Raw genomic sequence first — 21,355 nt, 5'->3', positions numbered from 1 at the left:
ATAAAAAAATAATAAAGAAAAATACTAGCTGAAATTTTAATAGTGTTTACTATAAATTAGGCCCTGTTCTATATTCCTTACATATATTAACTCATTTAATCATTCTCATAACAATCCTAATGAAGCAGAAACTATTATTATCACTCCCATTCTTCAGATGAGGAAACCACAAGATTAGGTCAATTGTTAATGCTTCCATGTTGAGTAGCTGGTGGAACTGGGATTGCAATACAGTTTGTCTGGCTCTAGAGACATGAAGTCTATGCCATCCTGCCTCTCAATGCTGTATTTCTGATCATTAAGGGCTCTTTTGAATTGGAAATCATAGCTAAACCAATGGAAGACCTTCAGGCAGGGGCTGATTTCCCAAGCTTACTTTGGGTTCTACCTGGAACCATAATTCATCTTCAGGGATCCCTAGGGCCTAAGACAAGCCATGCAGGGCATCAGACCATGCAAATATAGGGCATACAAACAATGAGACCCTCTTTGGCAAAAGGAAAGGAAGGTAGGCAAGGTTGGCTTTTGTTTTTCTGTTGCTTCTCATGGAAAGGGAGTTAGTGGTCTATTAAGTACAGTGAGTTGATCATGAAGTCAAACTCTACTTTTATGGAGACATAACTCTACCAAAGCCACATTTGATGGATATACTAGGGTTATAAAAAGCTGTGGAATTATCTGGCTAAACAGACTATAGAACAATTAGATGTAGAGACTAACTAAGTAATCAATTAATTTTGATACAAGACTATTCTCTTTCTTGGAAATCCTCTCAGTTTCACTAAAGGCATTCTGTTTTCCATTCACCTATCTCATTTTGATCTAGTGGGATTTACTTGCACTTGAGCACATGGAAGAGTGACTTGTAGAAAGGGACCTTCCCTGGTCCCTGTGCACCTGCCTGCAATAGATATAATCTGATTACACACACCACCAGGACACTTTGGGCAAAAGATTTTTGATTATCCTGTTACAAGTTTTTTTTTTTTTTAAGTTTATTCATTTTGACAGAGAGAGAGAGAGGGAGACCACAAGCAGGGAGGGGCAGAGAGAGAGGGAGAGAGAGGATCCAAAGCAGGCTCCAGGCTCTGTTCTGTCAGCTCAGAGCCCAATGTGGGGTTCAACTCACAAACCATGAGATCATGACCTGAATCGAAGTCAGATGCCCAACTGACTGAGCCACCCAGGCGTAGCTATCCTGTTACAAGTTAAAATTTATCTACTATATATACATTTTATTCTAGTAACTATACATCTATGTACCTATGGTTTTAATTATTTTCCAATTTCCAGCTAAACATTTCTAACGGGAATAATTATATAATCTTGAACTCATCAATTCCATCCTTTTTGAAGATGTTTATCTTACTTGACTCCCAGTCTTAAATCTGGCAGTGAGGAGGTGGTTGAGGGGAAAGTAGAGGGCAATTTGAAAAAAAGAAGGTGCATTTTATTTAGAACTCTATGATTTGTATTCCTTTTTTTTTTTTTCCTCCAAAAGATAGCTAACTGTGAAGAAGTAAGCAAATAAATCCCTGAAGGAGGAAATTTAGCAGTGAAAGGGAAATCTGGGATCAGGTGCGTGTGAAGCAAATTACACCTGAACTCCATAAACTCACCATCTGTCCAGCTTGACCAGAACTACCCAAAGGATTTCAGGAGCACAGGTTGATAATGAATTGCAAATGAAACTCAGACGTTGTCTTGTCTCAAGGAACTAAACTTACCCTTTGAAATCTGTCCAGACTCTGCAAACAGAAACCTATCCCACCATAGCAATGCATGACTCTGGTTGGGGCAGCTTTACTGATCTTTTAGATACTTTTATTTTACATAATTGATGATCATCCTGATATCTAGAAAAGAGTACACAGGGGCGCCTAGGTGGCTCAGTCATTTAAGCGTCCAACTTTGAATTTCAGCTCAGGTCATGATCTCACAGTCCTGGGGTCTAGCCCCACACTGAGCTCCATGCTGGGCATGGAGCCTGCTTAAGATTCTCTCTCCCGCAGCAGACCTATCCACAGAAACTTGGAAGGCCAGAAAGGAGTGGCAGGATATATTCAGTGTGCTGAATCAGAAAGATATGCAGGCAACAATTCTTTTTTTTAAATGTTTTAAATGTTTTATTTATTTTTAAGACAGAGAGACAGAGCATGGGTGGGGAGGGGCAGAGAGAGAGGAGGACACAGAATCTGAAACAGGCTCCAGGCTCTGAGCTGTCACCACAGAGCCTGACGCGGAGCTCAAACTCATGAACTGTGAGATCATGACCTGAGCCGAAGTTGGACGCTTAAACAACTGAGCCACCCAGGCGCCCCTGCAGCCAAGAATTCTTTATCTAGCAAGGCTGTCATTCAAAATAGAAAGAGAGATAAAAAAGTTTCCCAGACAAACAAAACTTAAAGGAGTTTGTGACCACTAAACCAGCCCTGCAGGAAATTTTAAGGGGAACTCTGAGGGGAGAAAAGATGAAAAAAAAATATATATATATATATATACACATATACATATTTATATTTATTTACATATACATAAATAATAAATATACATATTTATTTTATTTATATTTATATTTATATACATATAAATACCAAAAGCAACAAACATTAGAAAGGACCAGAGAACACCACCAGAAACTCCAACTGTACAAGCATCATTAGGACAATAAATTCATATCTTTCAGTACTCACTCTAAACGTCAATGGACTCAATGCTCCAATCAAAAGACATAGGGTAACAGAATGGATAAGAAAACAAGACCCACCTAGATGCTGTTTACACGAGGCCCACTTCAGACATAAAGACACCTTCAGATTGAAAATAAGGGGATGGAGAACCATCTATCATGTTAATGGTCAACAAAAGAAAGCTGGAGTAGCCATACTTATATCAGACAATCTAGACCTTAATATAAGGACTGTATCAAGAGATGCAGAAGGGCATTATATCACAATCAAGGGGTCTATCCACCAAGAAGACCTAACAATTGTAAACATTTAGGCACCAAATGTGCAAGCACCCACATATATAAATCAATTAATCACAAACATAAAGAAACTCAACGATAGTAATACCATAATAATAGAAGACTTCAACACCCCACTCACAGCAATGGATAGATCATCTAATCAAAAAATCCACAAGGAAACAATGGCTTGGAATGACACACGGGACCAGATGGACTTAACAGATATATTCAGAACATTTCACCCTGAAACCGCAGAATATACATTCTTCTCCAGTGCACATGGAACATTCTCCAGAATAGACCATATACTGGGGCACAAATCAGTCCTAAGTAAGTACAAAGAGGCTGAGATCATACTGTGCATATTTTCAGACCACAATTCTATGAAACTCAAAATCAACCACAAGAAAAAATTTGGAAAGGTAACAAAAACTTGGAGACTGAAGAACATCCTATTAAAGAATGAATGGGCTAACCAAGCAGTTAAAGAGGAAATTAAAAGTATATGGAAGTCAATGAAAATGATAACAACACAACCCAAAACCTCTGGGATGCAGCAAAGGAGGTCATAAGAGGAAAGTATATAGCAATCCAGGCCTTCCTAAAGAAGGAAGAAAGATCTCAGATACACAAGCTAACCTTATGCCTTAAGGAGCTGGAAAAAGAAGAGCAAATAAAACCCCAGAACCAGCAGAAGACAGGAAATAATAAAGATTAGAGCAGAAATTAATGCTATTGAAACCAAAAAAACAGAACAGATCAATGAAACCAGAAGCTGGTTCTTTGAAAGAATCAACAAAATTGACAAACCACTAGCCAGTTTGATCACGAAGAAAAAGGAAAGGACCCAACTAAATAAAACCAAGAATGAAAGAGGAGAGATCACAACTAACACAGCAGAAATAAAAACAATATTAAGAGAATATTATGAGCAATTATATGCCAATAAAATGGGCAATATGGAAGAAATGGACAAATTCCTAGAAACATATACACTACCAAAACTGAAACAGGAAGAAATAGAAAATTTGAACAGACCTATAGCCAGTAAGAAAATTGAATTAGTAACCAAAAATCTGCCAAAAAACAAGAGTCCAGGGCCAGATGGCTTTCCAGGGGAATTCTACCAAACATTTAAGGAAGAGTTAACACCTATTCTCTTGAAGGTGTTCCAAAAAATAGAAATGGAAGAAAACTTCCAAACTCTTTCTATGAAGCTAACATAACCTTGATTCCAAAACCAGACAGAGACCCCACTAAAAAGGAGAACTATATACCAATCTCCCTGATGAACACGGATACAAAAATCCTCAAGAAGATATTAGCCAACTGGATCCAAAAATACATTAAAAAATTATTCGCCACGACCAAGTGGGATTTATACCTGGGATGCAGGGCTGCCTCAGTATCGGCAAAACAATTAACGTGATTCATCACATCAATAATAGAAAGGACAACAACCATAGGATCCTCTCAATAGATGCAGAGAAAGCATTTGACAGCATCCTTTCTTGATAAAAACCCTCAAGAAAGTAGGGATAGAAAGAGCATACCTCGAGATCATAAAAGCCATATATGAACGACCCAATGCTAATATCATCCTCAACGGGGAAAAACTGAGAGCTTTCCCCCTGAGGTCAGGAATAAGACAGGGATGTCCACTCTCACCACTGTTATTCAACATAGTTTTGGAAGTCTTAGCCTCTGCAATCAGACAGCACAAAGAAATAAAAGGCATCCAAATCGGCCAGGAGGAGGTCAAACTTTCACTCTTCACAAATGACATGACACTCTATATGGAAAACCCAAAAGATTCCACCAAAAAACTGCTAGAATTGATTCATGAATTCAGCAAAGTTGCAGGAAATAAAATCAACGCACAGAAATTGATTGCATTCCTATACACCAACAAGGAAGCAACAGAAAGAAAAATCAAGGAATCGATCTCATTTACATTGCACCAAAACCCATAAAATACCAGGAAAAAATCTAATCAAAGAAGTGAAAAATCTGTACACTGAAAACTATAGAAAGCTTATGAAAGAAATTGAAGAAGACACAAAGAAATTGAAAAAGATTCCATGCTCCTGGATAGGAAGAACAAATATTTTTAGAATGTCAATACTATCCAAAGCAATCTACATAGGCAATGCAATCCTTATCAAAATAACACCAGCATTCTTCACAGAGCTAGAACAAATAATCCTAAAATTTGTATGGAACCAGAAAAGACCCCGAATAGCCAAAGCAATCTTGAAAAAGAAAACCAAAGTGAGAGACATCAAAATCCCAGACTTTAAGGTATACTACAAAGCTGTAATCATCAAGACAGTATGGTACTGGCACAAGAACAGACACTCAGATCAATGGAACAGAATAGAGAACCCAGAAATGGATCCACAAATGTATGGCCAACTAATCTTTGACAAAGCAGGAAAGAATATCCAAAGGAAGGAATAAAGACAGTCTCTTCAGCAAGTGGTGCTGGGAAAACTGGACAGCGACATGCAGAAGAATGAACCTGGACCACTTTCTTACACCATACACAAAAATAACTCAAAATGGATGAAAGACCTCAATGTAAAACAGGAAGCCATCACAATTCTCGAGGAGAAAGCAGGAAAAAACCTCTTTGATCTTAGCCTCAGCAACTTCTTACTCAACATGTCTCTGGAGGCAAGGGAAACAAAAGCACAAATGAACTATTGGGACCTCATCAAAATAAAAAGCTTCTGCACAGCAAAGGAAACAATCAGCAAAACTAAAAGGCAACCGATGGAATGGGAGAAGATATTTGCAAACGACATATCAGATAAAGGGTTAGTATCCAAAATCGATAAAGAACTTATCCAACTCAACACCCAAAAAACAAAGAATCCAGTGAAGAAATGGGCAAAAACACAAATAGAGACTTCTCCACAGAAGACATCCAGATGGCCAACCGACACATGAAAAAATGCTCCACATCATTCATCATCAGGGAAATACAAATCAAAAACACAATGAGATACCACCTTACACCTGTCACAATGGCTAACATTAACAACTCAGGCAACAACAGATGTTGGCGAGGATGCAGAGAAAGAGGATCTCTTTTGCCCTGCTGGTGGGAATCCAAATTGGTGCAGCCATTCTGGAAAACAGTATTTTCAGTCCTCAAAAAACTAAAAATAGAACTACCCTAAGACACAGCAATTGCACTACTAGGCATTTATCCATGGGATACAGGTGTGCTGTTTCAAAGGGACACAGGCACCCCCATGTTTATAGCAGCACTATCAACAATAGCCAAAGTATGGAAAGAGCCCAAATGTCCATTGATGGATGAATGGATAAAGAAGACGTGGTGTATATATATACAATGGAGTATTACTCAGCAATCAAAAAGAATGAAATCTTGCCATTTGCAACTACGTGCATGGAACTGGAGGGTATTATGCTAAGTGAAATTAGTGAGTCAGAGAAAGAGAAAAATCATATGACTTCACTCATATGAGGACTTTAAGAGACAAAACAGATGAACATAAGGGAAAGGTAACAAAAACAATATAAAAACAGGGAGGGGTACAAAACATAAGAGACTCATAAATATGGAGAACAAACTGAGGGTTACTGGAGGGGCTGTGGGAGGGCGGATGGGCTAAATGGGTAAGAGGCACTAAGGAATCTACTCCTGAAATTATTGTTGCACCATGTGCTAACTAAACAGATGTAAATTTTAAAAAATAAAAAATAAAATTAAAAAAAAAAGATTCTCTCTCTCCCTCGCTTTCTGCCCCTCCCCCAGACTTGTGCTCTCTCTATCTCTCTCTCTAGAAAGAAAGAAAGAAAGAAAGAAAGAAAGAAAGAAAGAGTATACATAATTTAAGCAGTTGAATAGAGAGTAATATAAATTTAATAAAAGAATAGTGGGATTTGCTTTAGTGTGTTGTACCCTAAATGAAAATGTGTAGTGAGGTGGAGTTGAATATCAATATAAACTTTATCTAAATAAAATGAAAGACACTGGACTCCTTAAACTAATACTTCAGAAGCAGTATTATATAGCAACCATTTTATAAGGGCCTAACATATCCCAGAACCTCTATTAGTTCTCCCTGAGCTTTAAGACGCATACAAATCACCCAGGGATTTTGTTTAAATTTTGATTCTGAATATTTGGGAGAAAGTGGTAACTACATCAGAAGCATAGTTTCTGCATCTTCCTTAAATTCACATGGAAAGCAGAGCAGCTAGATAGCAAAACCAAAACAATGACCAACATTTTCAACAAAGTTAGGTGGCAAGGTGTCCCTTGAAACCTAGAAATACAAGGAAGTGGAGACAAACCACAGTCACCATGTGACCTGCACAGTATCAGCATCTTTGTGAGAAGTAGCAGAGGGAATCAATGGAGCAACTGAAGGACCCCATAACAGAAGAACTTCAAAATGGCCCCAAATTACTTACTGAAAAGCACAGGAGACCCATTCAAGAATAGCTTCTGAAAGTATTAGGGGATCTGCCCAATCCAAAATCTGCATGAATGCAAGAAAATCCCAGGGTAAGCCCCAAAGGGTCTGGAGCAGAATATTCCAGGACTGTCCAATACAATTTTTTGCAATGTCAGAAATATTCTATGTTTCTGTACACAATAACCAGTAGCCACATGTGGCCACTGAGCACTTGAAATGTAGCTAAGGTGTCTGAGGAACTGAATTTTCAAAAGAATATTTTTTTTAATGCTTATTATTTTTGAGAGAGAGAAAGAACATGAGTGTGGCAGAGGTAGAGAGAGAGGGAGACACAGAATCCAAAGCAGGCTCCAGGCTCTGAGCTGTCAGCACAGAGCCTGATGTGGGGCTCGAACTTGTGAACCATGAGATCATGACCTGAGCCGAAGTCAAACGCTTAACCAACTGAGCCATCCAGGCACCCCTCAAAAGAATATGTAAAAGCAAAGGTGAATGTATTCTTTCCACCTTATCATCCAAATATACTATCATGTTTGCGGGAAGACTCACAAAAATTTAGAAGTAAAGTTTGGGTGAATTTCGTCTTGTACATACCAGCTCTTTTTAATTACTTTCTTCCATCATTGAGCACAATGTTTGAAAGAAGATCATCTGCTCTTCCTCCTGTGTGGTGGTCCTGTGTCCTCCATACCATAAAAATTTGGCCAATGGAAGAACAGAAGATGGAAGCAACAGCAAGGGGAGAGAGGAGGACAGGGAGATCACAGTGTGGTTGAGGAGAAAATGAAAGGGAAATGTGTTTTTCTTTTGCATCTTTAGCTACTCTTGGGGTCATGATCACAGATTCCATATAAACTATAAAGTTTGGGAAATGAACATGGGCAGTGTTCAAAGTTGGGGTGAGAAGGTGGATTGGCAATGGAAATGATGATTCAAGTATTCCTCCATTGCCGACTGTTATTCACTCAGCCGCTCCATAAAGGCTGGATACGGCAACAGCCTGCACCGCTTCACATTTTGATGGAATGGCTGTGCTCCAACTGCTTTAATCATCTCTGGTAGTTTCCATAGGGTCTTTTAAGATGGACAGAGCATTAGGAGTATGGAATATATGAAATTAATACAAGGCCTGCCTATCTCCCTTCTTTAGGTTCCATCAGCCTCTCCCTGCTCCAGTCTATTTTTAAACACTGTTTAACAGAGGAAACAGATAAATAAAAATCTTTAATTCCAACAGTAAGGCCTTGGGGAGAACAGTTCCAAAGTGGTGGCATCATGAGGAGCTCAGCAGACCCGCTCCTTAGCAAAACAGCTGTAACTAGTGAAAATTACCAAAAACCCCCAACAATTTAATGTCACTGAAAATTGTCTTAAGGGCATACTGTAAACGAGGAGACATTTATTCAAAAAAATCTATTAAGTCTCTGTAAAAACAAGAGTTTGTGGCACCTAGCCACTCCCTCAGCTTAATGTGACAAAAATTTCACTCTGAGCAAATGTGGCCGAGAAGATGGGGCTCCCCCTTCCTCCAGAAACCAGTCATGGGCTTGGATATCTCTCCAGGAGGAACAAGCTTCCGGCATTTCTCATCTCCCCAGCTTTGTTATACAGATTAAATGCCAGGTGAGTGTAACCAAGATAGTAATGGCTCCTTTCCTCTACCTAGTTCCTACTAGTAGAATGGGGGCTCTACCCCAGGAACAGCAGACAGAGAATACTGGGGTGCCCTGATCACCTTTGCTCATGGGGTAGAGGTTCCACCCCAGAAGAGGCAAGCCAAGAAGAGAGGCTACTGCCCCTGGCCAGTACACTGCTCATGAGCTGGAGTGTCACTCTAAGAAAAGTGGGCCATGTCCCTACTTCCATCTCCTGAGCAGTGCTCAGATATTTTGCCTAGGGCTAAGACAGGCCATAATAAGAGAGGGTTCAGAAGCTCTCCCCAAAGGGACTGATTTTATTTGGAACAGAGTGTAGGAAATTTAAGCCTAAACTCCACTCTCAGAAATGATGAAGATTTTGGTGGCAAGCAATTAAGAGGAGATTGGCAGTTTCATGAGCACAATAAGCTACTTCACCAGAGAAAGTCAGGGAAAGAGATAGTTAAAAATATCCAAATTTCAAACCTGAAAGACTGGCCTCAAAAACTACATCTGCAAAGAGGCTCAAATTTAATTGGAACAGACTGGAGAGCAACCTTAAGGCATTGTTGAAAATAATAGAGCAATAAGTTCGCAATTAGTTAAGGCTAACAACTGGGTGTAATACCAGCAGAAACAGCTCAACAGAGAGATAGGGAAAGGGACAGAGAGACTTTCTAAAACCACGGTCATCCCAATGCTCACTGCACACGTGCCCAAGGCTATACTCTTTGAGGAATGACACTAGAGGTTTCACATTGGAAGGGAAATAGGTTTCAGTAGAATAATCAGGTATGTCACTAAGTGAATAAGGAAGCAAACAATAGCAGGGCACCTGGGTGGCTCAGTTGCTTGAGCACACAACTCTTGATATTGACTCAGGCCATGATCTCACAGTTCATGGGATCAAGTCCCATGTTGGGCTCCATGTTGACACCACAGAGCCTGCTGGTGATTCTCTCTCTCTCCCTCTCCCTCTGCCCCTCCCCCACTCATGCACTCTCATGCTGTCTCTCTCAAAATAAATAAATAAACTTAGAAAAAAAAAGAGAGGCAAACAATAGCAAGCCTCAGAGTGGCGGGAGGAATGCAAAGAATAAATATTCAGAGTTGATACAATGCATTATCTAAAATGTTCAGTTTTCACTAATAATGAGAGACATGCAAAGGAAAATATCCATATACAGAGAGGGAAAGCAGGAAATAGAAACTAACTGAGAGGTCTCGGATATCAGATTTAACAGACAAAGACTTCCAATCAACATCATTAATATGTTCAAAGAACTAAAAGAAACCATGTTTAAATAAGTAGAGTATGATATAAATGTGACACCAAATGAAGAATATCGGTAAAGAGGTAAGAAATTATATTAAAAAAAAAAAGCACCAAATAGAAATTCTGTAGTTGAAACGTACCATAACTGAAAGAAAAAAATTCACTACAGGGGCTCAACAGTAGACTTTAACTAGCAGAAGAATCAATGAACTTGAAGATAGATAGACAGATATTATACAATCTGAAGAACACAGAGAAAAATTAAGAAAAATGAATAAAGCCTTAGAGAAGTGTGGGAGACCATGAAGCACACCAACATATGCATAATGGGAGTACCAGAAGGCAAGGAGAGAGAGAAAAGAGAAGAAAAAATACACAAAGAAATAATGGCTGAAAACTTTTCAAATCTGAGGAAATACATCAATCTATATGTCCAAGAGGCTCAACTGACTCAAAGTAGGATAAATGCAAATCCACACCCATATACACTGCACCCTAAAAATGCCTAAATACAAAAACAAAGATAAAATCTTCAAAGAAAACATTAAATAATGCTTAATAAACATTACTGGTTGAAAAAAATGATTGTATCCAAGTATAGAATACTATGCAAACATTTAAATGATATGTAGATACATTTGTTAATGCAGAGCAATATTTCCTTTTGCTAAGTGAAAAAAAGCAGGTTGTAAAATTATAAACTGTATGATTTTTTTTTTGTAGTGACAAATACACTTATTTGGATAAAGTGCTTAGCACATTAACTGTCAATCACAGAGTATGCACTCGATAGACAATTCTGGTTCTGTTGCTACGGTTGTATTATGAACTTTAGTAAAACTGACCAGGCTGGATATTATCTCCAGATTTTAAATCAGTCATTTCATGCTACTCATTGAAAGCAGGTATTAATATCCAAATCTACTGCACTTGACTGAAATGTTTTCCTACTTCGCTTCTGTTGGGTGAAAATAATGACACCAGTTGTCACTCCCTAGGAAGGCATTCCTTGCCTAACAGCTTAGTTCTAAATCCACACAAGAATTTCTCAGACCATGGGAAGGTGAGAGAAATGGGCTCTCTTGCTCCAGAGCTTCCTTCACCAAGATGGAGCTGTTGGCTGCCAGCTACTTGCAGGCCCCACATTAGCTACACGCACTGCTGCCAAGTTGGCCTTGGTTTCCTCAATCCTTCACCAGAAAACAGACTCGTTCTCCACTCTGGCCCCTTTCCCTGTCCAGTTTGGGAACGCTCTCCTATGAGGATACTTTCTTAGTTCTGGTAGATCAGGCAGGTGCCAGTTCTTTGTTTTCTTCTACCTGTAGCTAAGCCTTGTCTGACATTTCTGCCCAACATCACTAAAGTCTGACTTAGAGTGTGAACTAGACTCCTACCATGTCTCTTAAGCAGCCAACCCTTGGAGCAGATCTCTGAGCAAAATCCTGAGAGCTTCGCATTACACTCTGATACCCCTACTATGCCCACCATCATTCCCTCCACTAAAATGGTCCAAAGAACATAGGGGCACAAGATTAAAGAGCCATCTGGTTGCCTTTCACAAGAGAGATAAGTCCAACAATGAAATATTCTGTTTCTTTTCTGTTTAATTATAGAACCATTATTCGAATAGTATTGTCCTTTATTTGTTTCTCCTACCAAAACAATAAATTCTAACTATTCAAAGTTTAAATCAGTTTCAAGAGCTGGCCTAGGAACCCAACTCCTATATTATATTTTTTCTGTGGGGGAGAAGTGTTCAGCAACTGCTTATACAAATCAGCAGTGTTCAAAGTACTGCTCTCAATGAACCTAATTATCTTAACCTTCTAGTGTTTATAAACTTTTGGAACCTCACCCACTTTTAAGAGAGAGACTTCTCTTTACTTGATTGCTATAAATAAATGAATCCCAAAAGGTTTAACAGATTGCAGAAAGAGGATAAGGTTACAATGGGCAAACATTAGCAGATGAAATATAATTAGTAGTATACCAATTCTTCATTAAGTATTATAGATATCATAAGTACAGCTATTAGTGTTTAAACAAAACACCTGTCAATTATTCACAAGTATTTCCAATTATAAGAAAATATTCCACAGTAAACATATGCTACACACTGAGATTCGGAAAACAAATTCTCAACCCCATTCAATCTATTTTTTCTGAGTGCCTCCCAAAGATTACTCATCACACTTATGTATATGCCACTATAATTAATAGTTCTCTGTTATTCTTTCCACTTTAGGTTTGGCAATAGAAATTTCATTACCAGATAAGCCTGTTTTGATTCAGATACAACTAAGGTAATTACCAAATTCATAATAAGGTGGTTATTTGGGGTCAGGGTGATGATAAGTCCTTAGCTTGTACTTGCTGAATAGTTAATAATATCTGCAAGGAGAGCTGACCTAATGCTCACAAAAAATACATTAAAATTCTCCTGCATTTTTATATTTGTGAGGTTTTAGGTTTTTTTAAGTTTTGTCTGAGACAAATACCATTTTTATAAGCTTAAAACATTATAGCAATACTATTCTTATTCTATAGCCCTGTAATTCTGATATTCTTGATAATTCCTATATTCTTTATGATATTCCTATAATTCCCATATTAGGAATATTCCTATAATTCTTTATGCAATACTGATATTCCTATAATTCTTTTGCAATATTAGGAGCAGGGTTTTTTTTTTTAATGTTTATTTATTTACTTTGAGAAACACAGTGTGAGTGGGGGAAAGGCAGAGAGAGAGAGAGAGAGAATCCCAAGCAGGGTCTCTGCTGTCAGCACAGAGCCGGATGTGGGGCTCAAACTCATGAACCATGAGATCATGACCTTAGCTGAAATCAAGAGTCAGATGCTTAACTGACTGAGCCACCCAGGTGCCCCTAAGAGCAGATTGTAAAAAAAGAACTACAATAGACCCAATGAAGACCAAAAGAACTGTGTGCTTTTTACTCTTCCGTCTGTGGGTCCTGTTGCCCAAGTTTCTGAGGAGACATACATCTGATTCGGCAAGCAGATGTAGATACCCGACCAAAAGAGCCAGCCTTCTTGCTAAATGTAATTCCAAAGGCTTAGCAATGGGCTTCATAAATTAATTTATTCTTAATTCAAATGAAAGGATGTAACATCTTCCTGACGTACCATGTAATTTTAATTATGAAGAAATTATAGATTTGAACCTATTTTTAAATGTCCAAATAATAAACAAAATTAAGTGCAAAGAGAGTTGTAAATATGCAACCCAAATCCAATCCAAAGCCCAAGATTGATCTTCTCGAACTGAAGAAAGCTACTCAAAAAAGAGCAAGAAGACTTCCTAAGGGGCATCTAGTAGTAGATGCTCGATAAAGCAAAATCTAAAGAAACTCATTTCCTGGAACATACCTTTGTGGTTTTTGTTCATTTTGTGTTTGTTTTGGGAGGAGGGTATTAGGGGAAGGTTATGACAGAGGAAAGATGGTAGGTAAATTGGAAAAGACCATCAGGGTAGAAACGGGCTAACAATGAAAAAATAAAAACCACTGAAGAATGTAGAAATGAATAATCACAAGAATGAACTGAAGGGACAGGATGGATGGCTATCTGCCATAGCCAGACCTAATGTTGACAGTGTTCTCTCCCACTTGGGAGGCACCAGAACAAGAACACGAGTAATGACCCTTGTGAAAATCCAAAGTCATATCCACTGTTGTGCTTACTTTTCCCTAGCTGCAGGAAAGGTAAGTTTCTACTTTATCTTCTTTAGAAGAATGAAGTAGACATAATCTTTCACACTGCTCATCTTTGAAAGCTCAGAAGTACTTAAGTTGATTTGCATACAATAATTATTTACTTAATTAACAGGCTCTCAACTAGATTGTCCTTTCAACCCTTAACAAGCTGAAAATTATATGATTCCTCTTCAAAGAGAAGAGATTTTCCCTAAATAGGATCTATTGCTAACAATAGAATACAATTTTCCACGAGGCTTCTGTACTGAGATTTGACTGGTTCCATGACAAAGAATGAGAGATTCCTTTGGTACAAGAGCACATATAAATGGAGAAATCTCAGATGCATCTATCATTGAAAACCCAGACATTTTTTAATTTACATTTATTCTTAAAAGCTAGTATCTTCAGTAAAAATTCTTATATGCAACAAGAAGAAAAAAAATAAAGCTGGGGGCGCCTGGGTGGCGCAGTCGGTTAGGCGTCCGACTTCAGCCAGGTCACGATCTCGCAGTCCGGGAGTTCGAGCCCCGCGTCGGGCTCTGGGCTGATGGCTCAGAGCCTGGAGCCTGTTTCCGATTCTGTGTCTCTCTCTCTCTCTGCCCCTCCCCCATTCATGCTCTGTCTCTCTCTGTCCCAAAAATAAATAAACGTTGAAAAAAAAAAATAAAGCTGTACATTCTCCACAGAAGTGGAAGCTAATCTTAAATAAAATAAAGCACAGTGTTTAAGATTATAACTACTTTATATAATAGGCTAGCAGAAATCTATCAACATTTAATGTTTATGATACATTAATAACTTTCCCTTGTGGTTCAAGAAGAAAAAAATCCAAACTAACCAATTAACCTGTAAATAAAGAGAATTTTTGAAATTAATATAATGAAAATAGCAAGTTCGAAATCCAAAAAAACTCTCCTTTACTCTGGTCAAAGAATGACTCATACTTCAAAAATAAAGTGAGTGGATGTAGCAAGTAAATGAGCCTAAAACCAAAATGCATCGTTCTCTCAGTGCAGCAGATGTATACGTCATCAGGACTAGCCCACTGCCCACTCACCAGATGTCCGACTTTGTGTTGTAACCTTGGTGTTTCAGAGCCTCTGGACTCATGTAATGAGGAGTTCCAGTTAAAGTGGTGGCTAGATCACAGGATCCCATTAGGAGTCGAGAAACTCCAAAATCCCCTTGAAATAAAAATTAATTTTTACAAATACTTTAAAACAATGAAAACCAGCGTGGAAATTAACAACTGTCTAATTTGACAATTTTAAATATGCAATGACTCATACCGTTTTAAAGGAAAAGAGAAGAAAAATAATATCTTTTAAATCACACAATGCTGGTGAATAGTTTTAAAAAACATAGCCTTAGGGGTGCCTGGGTTGCTCAGTCAGTTAAGTGTCTGACTTTGGCTCAGATCATGATCTCACGGTTTGTGAGTTCCAGCCCCGTGTCGGACTCTGTGCTGACAGCTGGGAGCCTGGAGCCTGCTTCGGATTCTGTGTCTCCCTCTCTCTGCCCCTCCTCTGCTCACGTTCTGTCCCTCTCTGTCTCTCAAAAAGAAATAAACATTAAAAAAAAAACACATAAACACAAAACATAGGCCTTATAGGAGAAATAAGACTTTGAGCCAGAAAAGCTAAAACTTTTTATTTCTGGAATTATGGAGAACCAGCAACTTGAAACAAAAAGCTATTTCAGGTCTGAAATAACAAACAAACAAAATTATTCTGGAAGGGCTGAATATAATGCTCTGCAATTGCACCTGAGGGGGGAGTGTTTGTTCTTCATTTACAATAAAGAAAAAATTTCATATAAAAGACCTGAGACTTTTGAAGAACACGACTATAAAAGTTTGAATCTATTAGCTTCTCTTTACTCACCTAACTAGTTACATGCTTTTATGCTTTCCCTTTCTAAGAACATCTGACAGGAATATTAAACAATCCAGTAACCATTATGAATGGAAGCATGGTTCTGAAGAACTAAAAATTAACAAATCTATTATATCAACATTTTAATTATCTGTGATAACTGCCAGTTGCTTGTGATAAAATAAGTGGAAAACCTGTACTAATTAATCAAACTAGTAAAACAAGTCTAACTACTTGCAAAGTGCCTGGCATGGAGTAAGAAACTCAAAAATTATTAGTTCAATTATCAAGTACATAGCAAATGTCTTACACTTCAATTTACATCAGATACTTGGAAACAAAATAATTGGGACTTTTGGCCTCAACCAAGAAAAAAACAAAAGTTTGAGAAGTTAAAAATAATCCAGAAATTACTCTAACACTTCTAGATACGATATACTTCAATGTGATATATTTATTGATAACATCTAGAATATACTCTCCCATGTTTCTGGAATACATATTTTAAAGTATCTTACCAATTTTAAGCAGATTATTTTTCAGAAATATATTCTTTGATTTCAAGTCTCGATGAAGTATCTTCCTACAAAAAGGCAAAAAAAACAAGATATAGAATTTCATGCAAAATATAAAATTTTTTATTCCTAACATAAATAATATATATAGGTATATGTGAAGTGATTCACACATAAATACATATTCCCATAGATAAGTCTTTCAATGCTTAAAAGCTACAAATCCACAGCATTTTCTAGTTCCCCTAAGGAAATAAGAGTTTAAAAAACATTTTTTAAGTGAGCAGAACTTGTAGTTGGGAGAAGAGTGATGTGGTTTAAACTCTTTCAATAGTTCACTGTATTTCAAATTTTATTGTGTTTCTGTAGCTGATATACATAGTACTGTATGTACTAGCCATACACTTAGTGGACAGACCAGTTATCATAAAGTTTTACAATCTACTATAGATAATCTATTACATATTATATGTTATACTTACATATAACATATTTTTGTAGAACATATAATAGTTTCATATTCTAGAAATATTATATATATATAAACTATTATATGTATTAAATCAAAATGTTCAGGTTTTATGTGTTTGTGGAAATAATAATGCTGATGGTGATATTTAATAATAGATAACATTTATTAAGTCTGACTGTATAAGCCAGCAATATAAATTATGTCAGTTAAGACTTTTGTTTCCGGAATTATGAAGAACTAGACAACTTGAAAACATTTACCTAAGAAACACCTAAAAACGAGTCATAAAGTGTACAAATATCTTCACATATGCACAGCCGAGCCTACAAGAAAATGAAACAAATTCCTGAGGCTTTATATAAAAAGAATACTGAAAATCCGAGTGGGCAGTAGGTACCGATTTCTCAGCTGCCCCAGGGGTGTGCTAAGGTCAGCAACCAATGGGCCAGTTTTAATGGCCTCATAGAAATAAGAGCCAAGACCTTGAGTCCATGTAATGTGGAGACCCATTAGTGGTTTGTACCTTAACTGAAAGGATGACCCAAGAAACACTGACTCACAAGTAAACAAAATGACAAAAAAGTTTATCTGTACAGGTCTGAACTCTGAGTGGTAAAAAAAAAAAGAAAAAAGAAAAAAATCTCTTTTTTTTCTGTAACCATACCTCTCTGCTCACTCACATTTGGGATTCAAATATGCAATAGCTGTATGGCTTCAGAAATCCCAAGCCAAGAAATTAACATAAAAATTGGTTCTCAGCTGCTTATACCCTCTTGGGGCATCTACCAGAAGCAAATGCAAACTAAGAGTCAGCAGATAACACACACTAAAATTATACCCCTGAGATTTTCAGATAAGCCAGAAGGATTCAAACTCTGAAATAAGTTTATTTTAAGAGATTAAAATAATAAAGAAAGGAATAGAAAACAAAATAGAAACAGGATACTATCCAGAAAAAGATGATGCTGATTTGAAAAACAACCAGATAGAGGGGTGCCTGGGTGGCTAAGTCAGTTAAGAGTCCAACTCTTGGTTTTGGTTCGGGACATGTTCTCACGGTTTCTGAGTTTGAACTCCATGTTTGGCTCTGGGTGCAGATCCTGCTTGGGATTCTCTCTCTCTGTATCCCTCTGCCCCTCCCCACTCATGCTGTCTCTCTCTCTCTCTCTCTCTCTCTCTCTCTCCCTCAAAATAAATAAACACACATTTTAAAAAAGAAAAAGAAAAAAAGAAAAACAACCAGATACAATTTCTAGGGGAAAAAATGTGATTGAAATTAAAAACTCAAAAATAAAACCTCAGCTTCAGCTATGATGGAGTAACTTTAACACTAAGTCTACCACTTTCCATAGCTGTACAGAGAACACTGAAAAATTTACACAATGTAAAAGCTGAGTAAAATTTAAAAACAACAACAGGTCTTTGAAGACATCAGAGATCAGCTAAGGCAAACTTAGGCAGTCAGCACCTGAGGAGCCAGACCCTGGAGAAAACGCAAATGCTGTGAGGTGAGCCCAACACTTGAGATTGTGTGTTCCTCTCAGGGCAGTTGACACAAGCAGAATGCTCTAGGCTAGAGCTTGCAGCACCTTCCCTTGGCTTAGAAGACAAAAATTACAGTTCAAATCTACCAAGGCAGCTAGGACTTGAGGGGGAAATTTTCCAGTAAAAAAGGGAACAAAAGAGAAGTGAGTGACATTCTGCAAGGCTTTTACCCTTGAGGCACTTACTGAATCCTAAATTGTTAGGGGAAGACAGTAAGGAGAAGGTGGCTGCTAAGAGGTTAAAAACTAGGTAGAGCTTTAAGTAGATTCACAAAGATGAGGCTGGGTCTTGGAAACCTTGAAGGACTACTTCTTAGATACTGGAACAAGACCGGCCTTCACAAAGTCTCAAACCAGCCTCAAACCAACTCAATACCCAATTAGTTCAAGGTGATCTGCCCCTACTATAACTACCACCCAGAAAAACATTAGATCCTCTCCAGAAGAAAATACCACCCAACATATCTACACTATTTCATATATATTGTCCACCATTCACTCAAAAACCAGCAAAAGAAAGTAGGGAGAGGAGAAAAAGGTATGTAACAAAATACAACGGTAGAAATACATTCCCTATATTGTTAATCACAAAGGATTCAAATCATGAATTAAAACACAGAGAAACAGGACTAAACTAGTTTTTAAAAACTGATATGAAGAACTTAACAGAAGACCATGGGGGAGAGGTAGGGGGGAAAAGTTACAGAGAGGGAGGGAGGCAAACCATAAGACTTAAATACTGAGAACAAACTGAGGGTTGATGGGGGGTGGGGAGGAGGGGAAAGTTGGTGATGGGCACTGAGGAGGGCACCTGTCGGGATGAGCACTGGGTGTTGTAAGGAAACCAATCTGACAATAAATTATATTTAATAAATAATAATAATAATAAAAATTAAAAAATAAAAACTGATATGAAGAACACACTTTTTAAAAAACATTTTTTAAGTTTACTTATTTTATTTTGAGAGAGAGCACAAGCAGAGAGAGAGGGAGAGAGAATCCCAAGCAGTTCTGCACTATCAGAGCACAGCCTGATGTGGGACTCGAACCCATCAACTGCAAGATCATGACCTAAGCTGAAATCAATAGACACTTAACCAACTGAGCCACCAGGTACCCCGAAGAACATCCTTTTTTAAAAAAACATAAGGACAGGGGCGCCTGGGTGGCACAGTCGGTTAAGCGTCCGACTTCAGCCAGGTCACGATCTCGCGGTCCGTGAGTTCGAGCCCCGCGTCAGGCTCTGGGCTGATGGCTCAGAGCCTGTAGTAGCCTGTTTCCGATTCTGTGTCTCCCTCTCTCTCTGCCCCTCCCCCGTTCATGCTCTGTCTCTCTCTGTCCCAAAAATAAATAAAACGTTGAAAAAAAATTTTTTTAAAACATAAGGACAGAGGTTGAAAGCAAGAGGACAGAAAAGATATTCCAGGCAAAAGAAAGCTGGTAAAAAGAAGTATTAGGTAAATTAAGTATAAAGAGTATCAGTACATAATGAATAAACCAATAATTTATTGGGAAAATTTTTAAATTCTGTACTTGTGTGCAACTTATGACACAAGCTTAAATACACTATGAAAAGTAAATATTAATAGAACTTTAAGGAGAAATTGACAAATCCACAATCACAAGGGGAAATTTAACATATTTCCCTCAGTAATTAATAGATTCAGTAGAAAAAAAATTAATAAGGATATAGACTTTAACAAAACAATCGGATTTGAAAAACAATTAGCTTGAGCTAATATACATAAACTGGATATTTTATCAAAAAACTTAAAAATGCATGTTCTTTCAGGAATACATGGAATATTTTCAAAAACTGACAATGAACTAATCCATAAAGCAAGCCTCAACAGATTACAAGAATCAGCACCACATAGTCCACACATTCTCTGGTCTCAGTGAAGTTACGTTAGAACCCCATCAGATGCTTAGAACAGTGCCAGGCACTGGCAATGACTGATCAAGACAGACAAATTCTCTGTGTTTATGAAGTTTTCTGGTCAGGTAAATAGAAAACAACTAAATGAGTGTGTGTGTGTGTGTGTGTGTGTGTGTGTAGTGTCAGCTAGCTTAATGCTATTAAAACAATAAAGCACAGCAAGGAGCTAGAGATTAACCAGGGTAAAGAGGTGCTAGTTTAGATCAGGTGGTCAGGGAAGGCCTTAGAGAAAGTGACATGGGACAGAGATGTGAATGAAGCAATGGAATGAACCATGGTTGTGGCGGTTGTTACCATTACTGCTCATATTTCTACTGTTATTGTTACCACCAATATATCAAAAAGGAAAGTCTGTGCGAGGCTATCAAGCAGAAATGAATGATGAACTACAGGGAACAGTTGAAGCCACATCGTCCTTCCCCCTCACTCTTTATACCCCATTCCCTGCTCAAGACCCTCTGTGACCCCTACTGTTGGCCAAATCAAAGACAGCTTCACATTTGGAGTCTTCCTTTTCCAGCCTCCTCTTTCACCTATTTCTACATCTGTAAGAAAAGGCCTGATAAAGGATTTTTTCCAATTGGTAATTTATTCATACAGAAAAATTTAATGAAGAAATAAACATTTAGTTACATATTTGAAGTACCTTTTAAAAGGGGGAAAAAAACCCTCAAGAATAAGTACAAGCCAAGAAAATCCAGGCTAAGAAATTGTCACATCTCTGTTGAAGCCAATAAGGCACTTACTTTATCTTTTTTTTTTTATTTATATATGAAATTTATTGTCAAATTGGTTTCCATACAACACCCAGTGCTCATCCCAAAAGATGCCCTCAATACCCATCACCCACCCTCTCCTCCCTCCCACCCCCCATCAACCCTCAGTTTGCTCTCAGTTCTCAACAGTCTCTTATGCTTTGGCTCTCTCCCACTCTAACCTCTTTTTTTTTTTTTT

The 21,355-nt window shown here is 37.9% G+C and overlaps 1 protein-coding gene across 9 annotated transcripts in view; it reads right to left on the bottom strand.

Moving 5' to 3' along the window:
* Positions 1-21,355, bottom strand: part of NEK11 (NIMA related kinase 11) — a 281,184-nt gene that overhangs the window by 174,229 nt on the left and 85,600 nt on the right. For all 9 annotated transcript variants that reach the window (XM_040480180.1, XM_040480179.1, XM_040480177.1 and 6 more), the window contains 2 exons: positions 16,450-16,514; positions 15,115-15,241 (listed from right to left, as the gene is read on the bottom strand). In XM_040480180.1, the coding sequence (XP_040336114.1) occupies positions 15,115-15,241; positions 16,450-16,514 (192 nt within the window). The remainder of the gene's footprint in view (positions 1-15,114; positions 15,242-16,449; positions 16,515-21,355) is intronic.

The sequence above is a fragment of the Herpailurus yagouaroundi genome, unplaced genomic scaffold (genome assembly GCF_014898765.1).
Source record: "Herpailurus yagouaroundi ecotype Mexico unplaced genomic scaffold, PumYag 159, whole genome shotgun sequence".
Taxonomy (NCBI): domain Eukaryota; kingdom Metazoa; phylum Chordata; class Mammalia; order Carnivora; family Felidae; genus Herpailurus; species Herpailurus yagouaroundi.
This window is presented reverse-complemented; position numbering and strand designations above follow the sequence as displayed.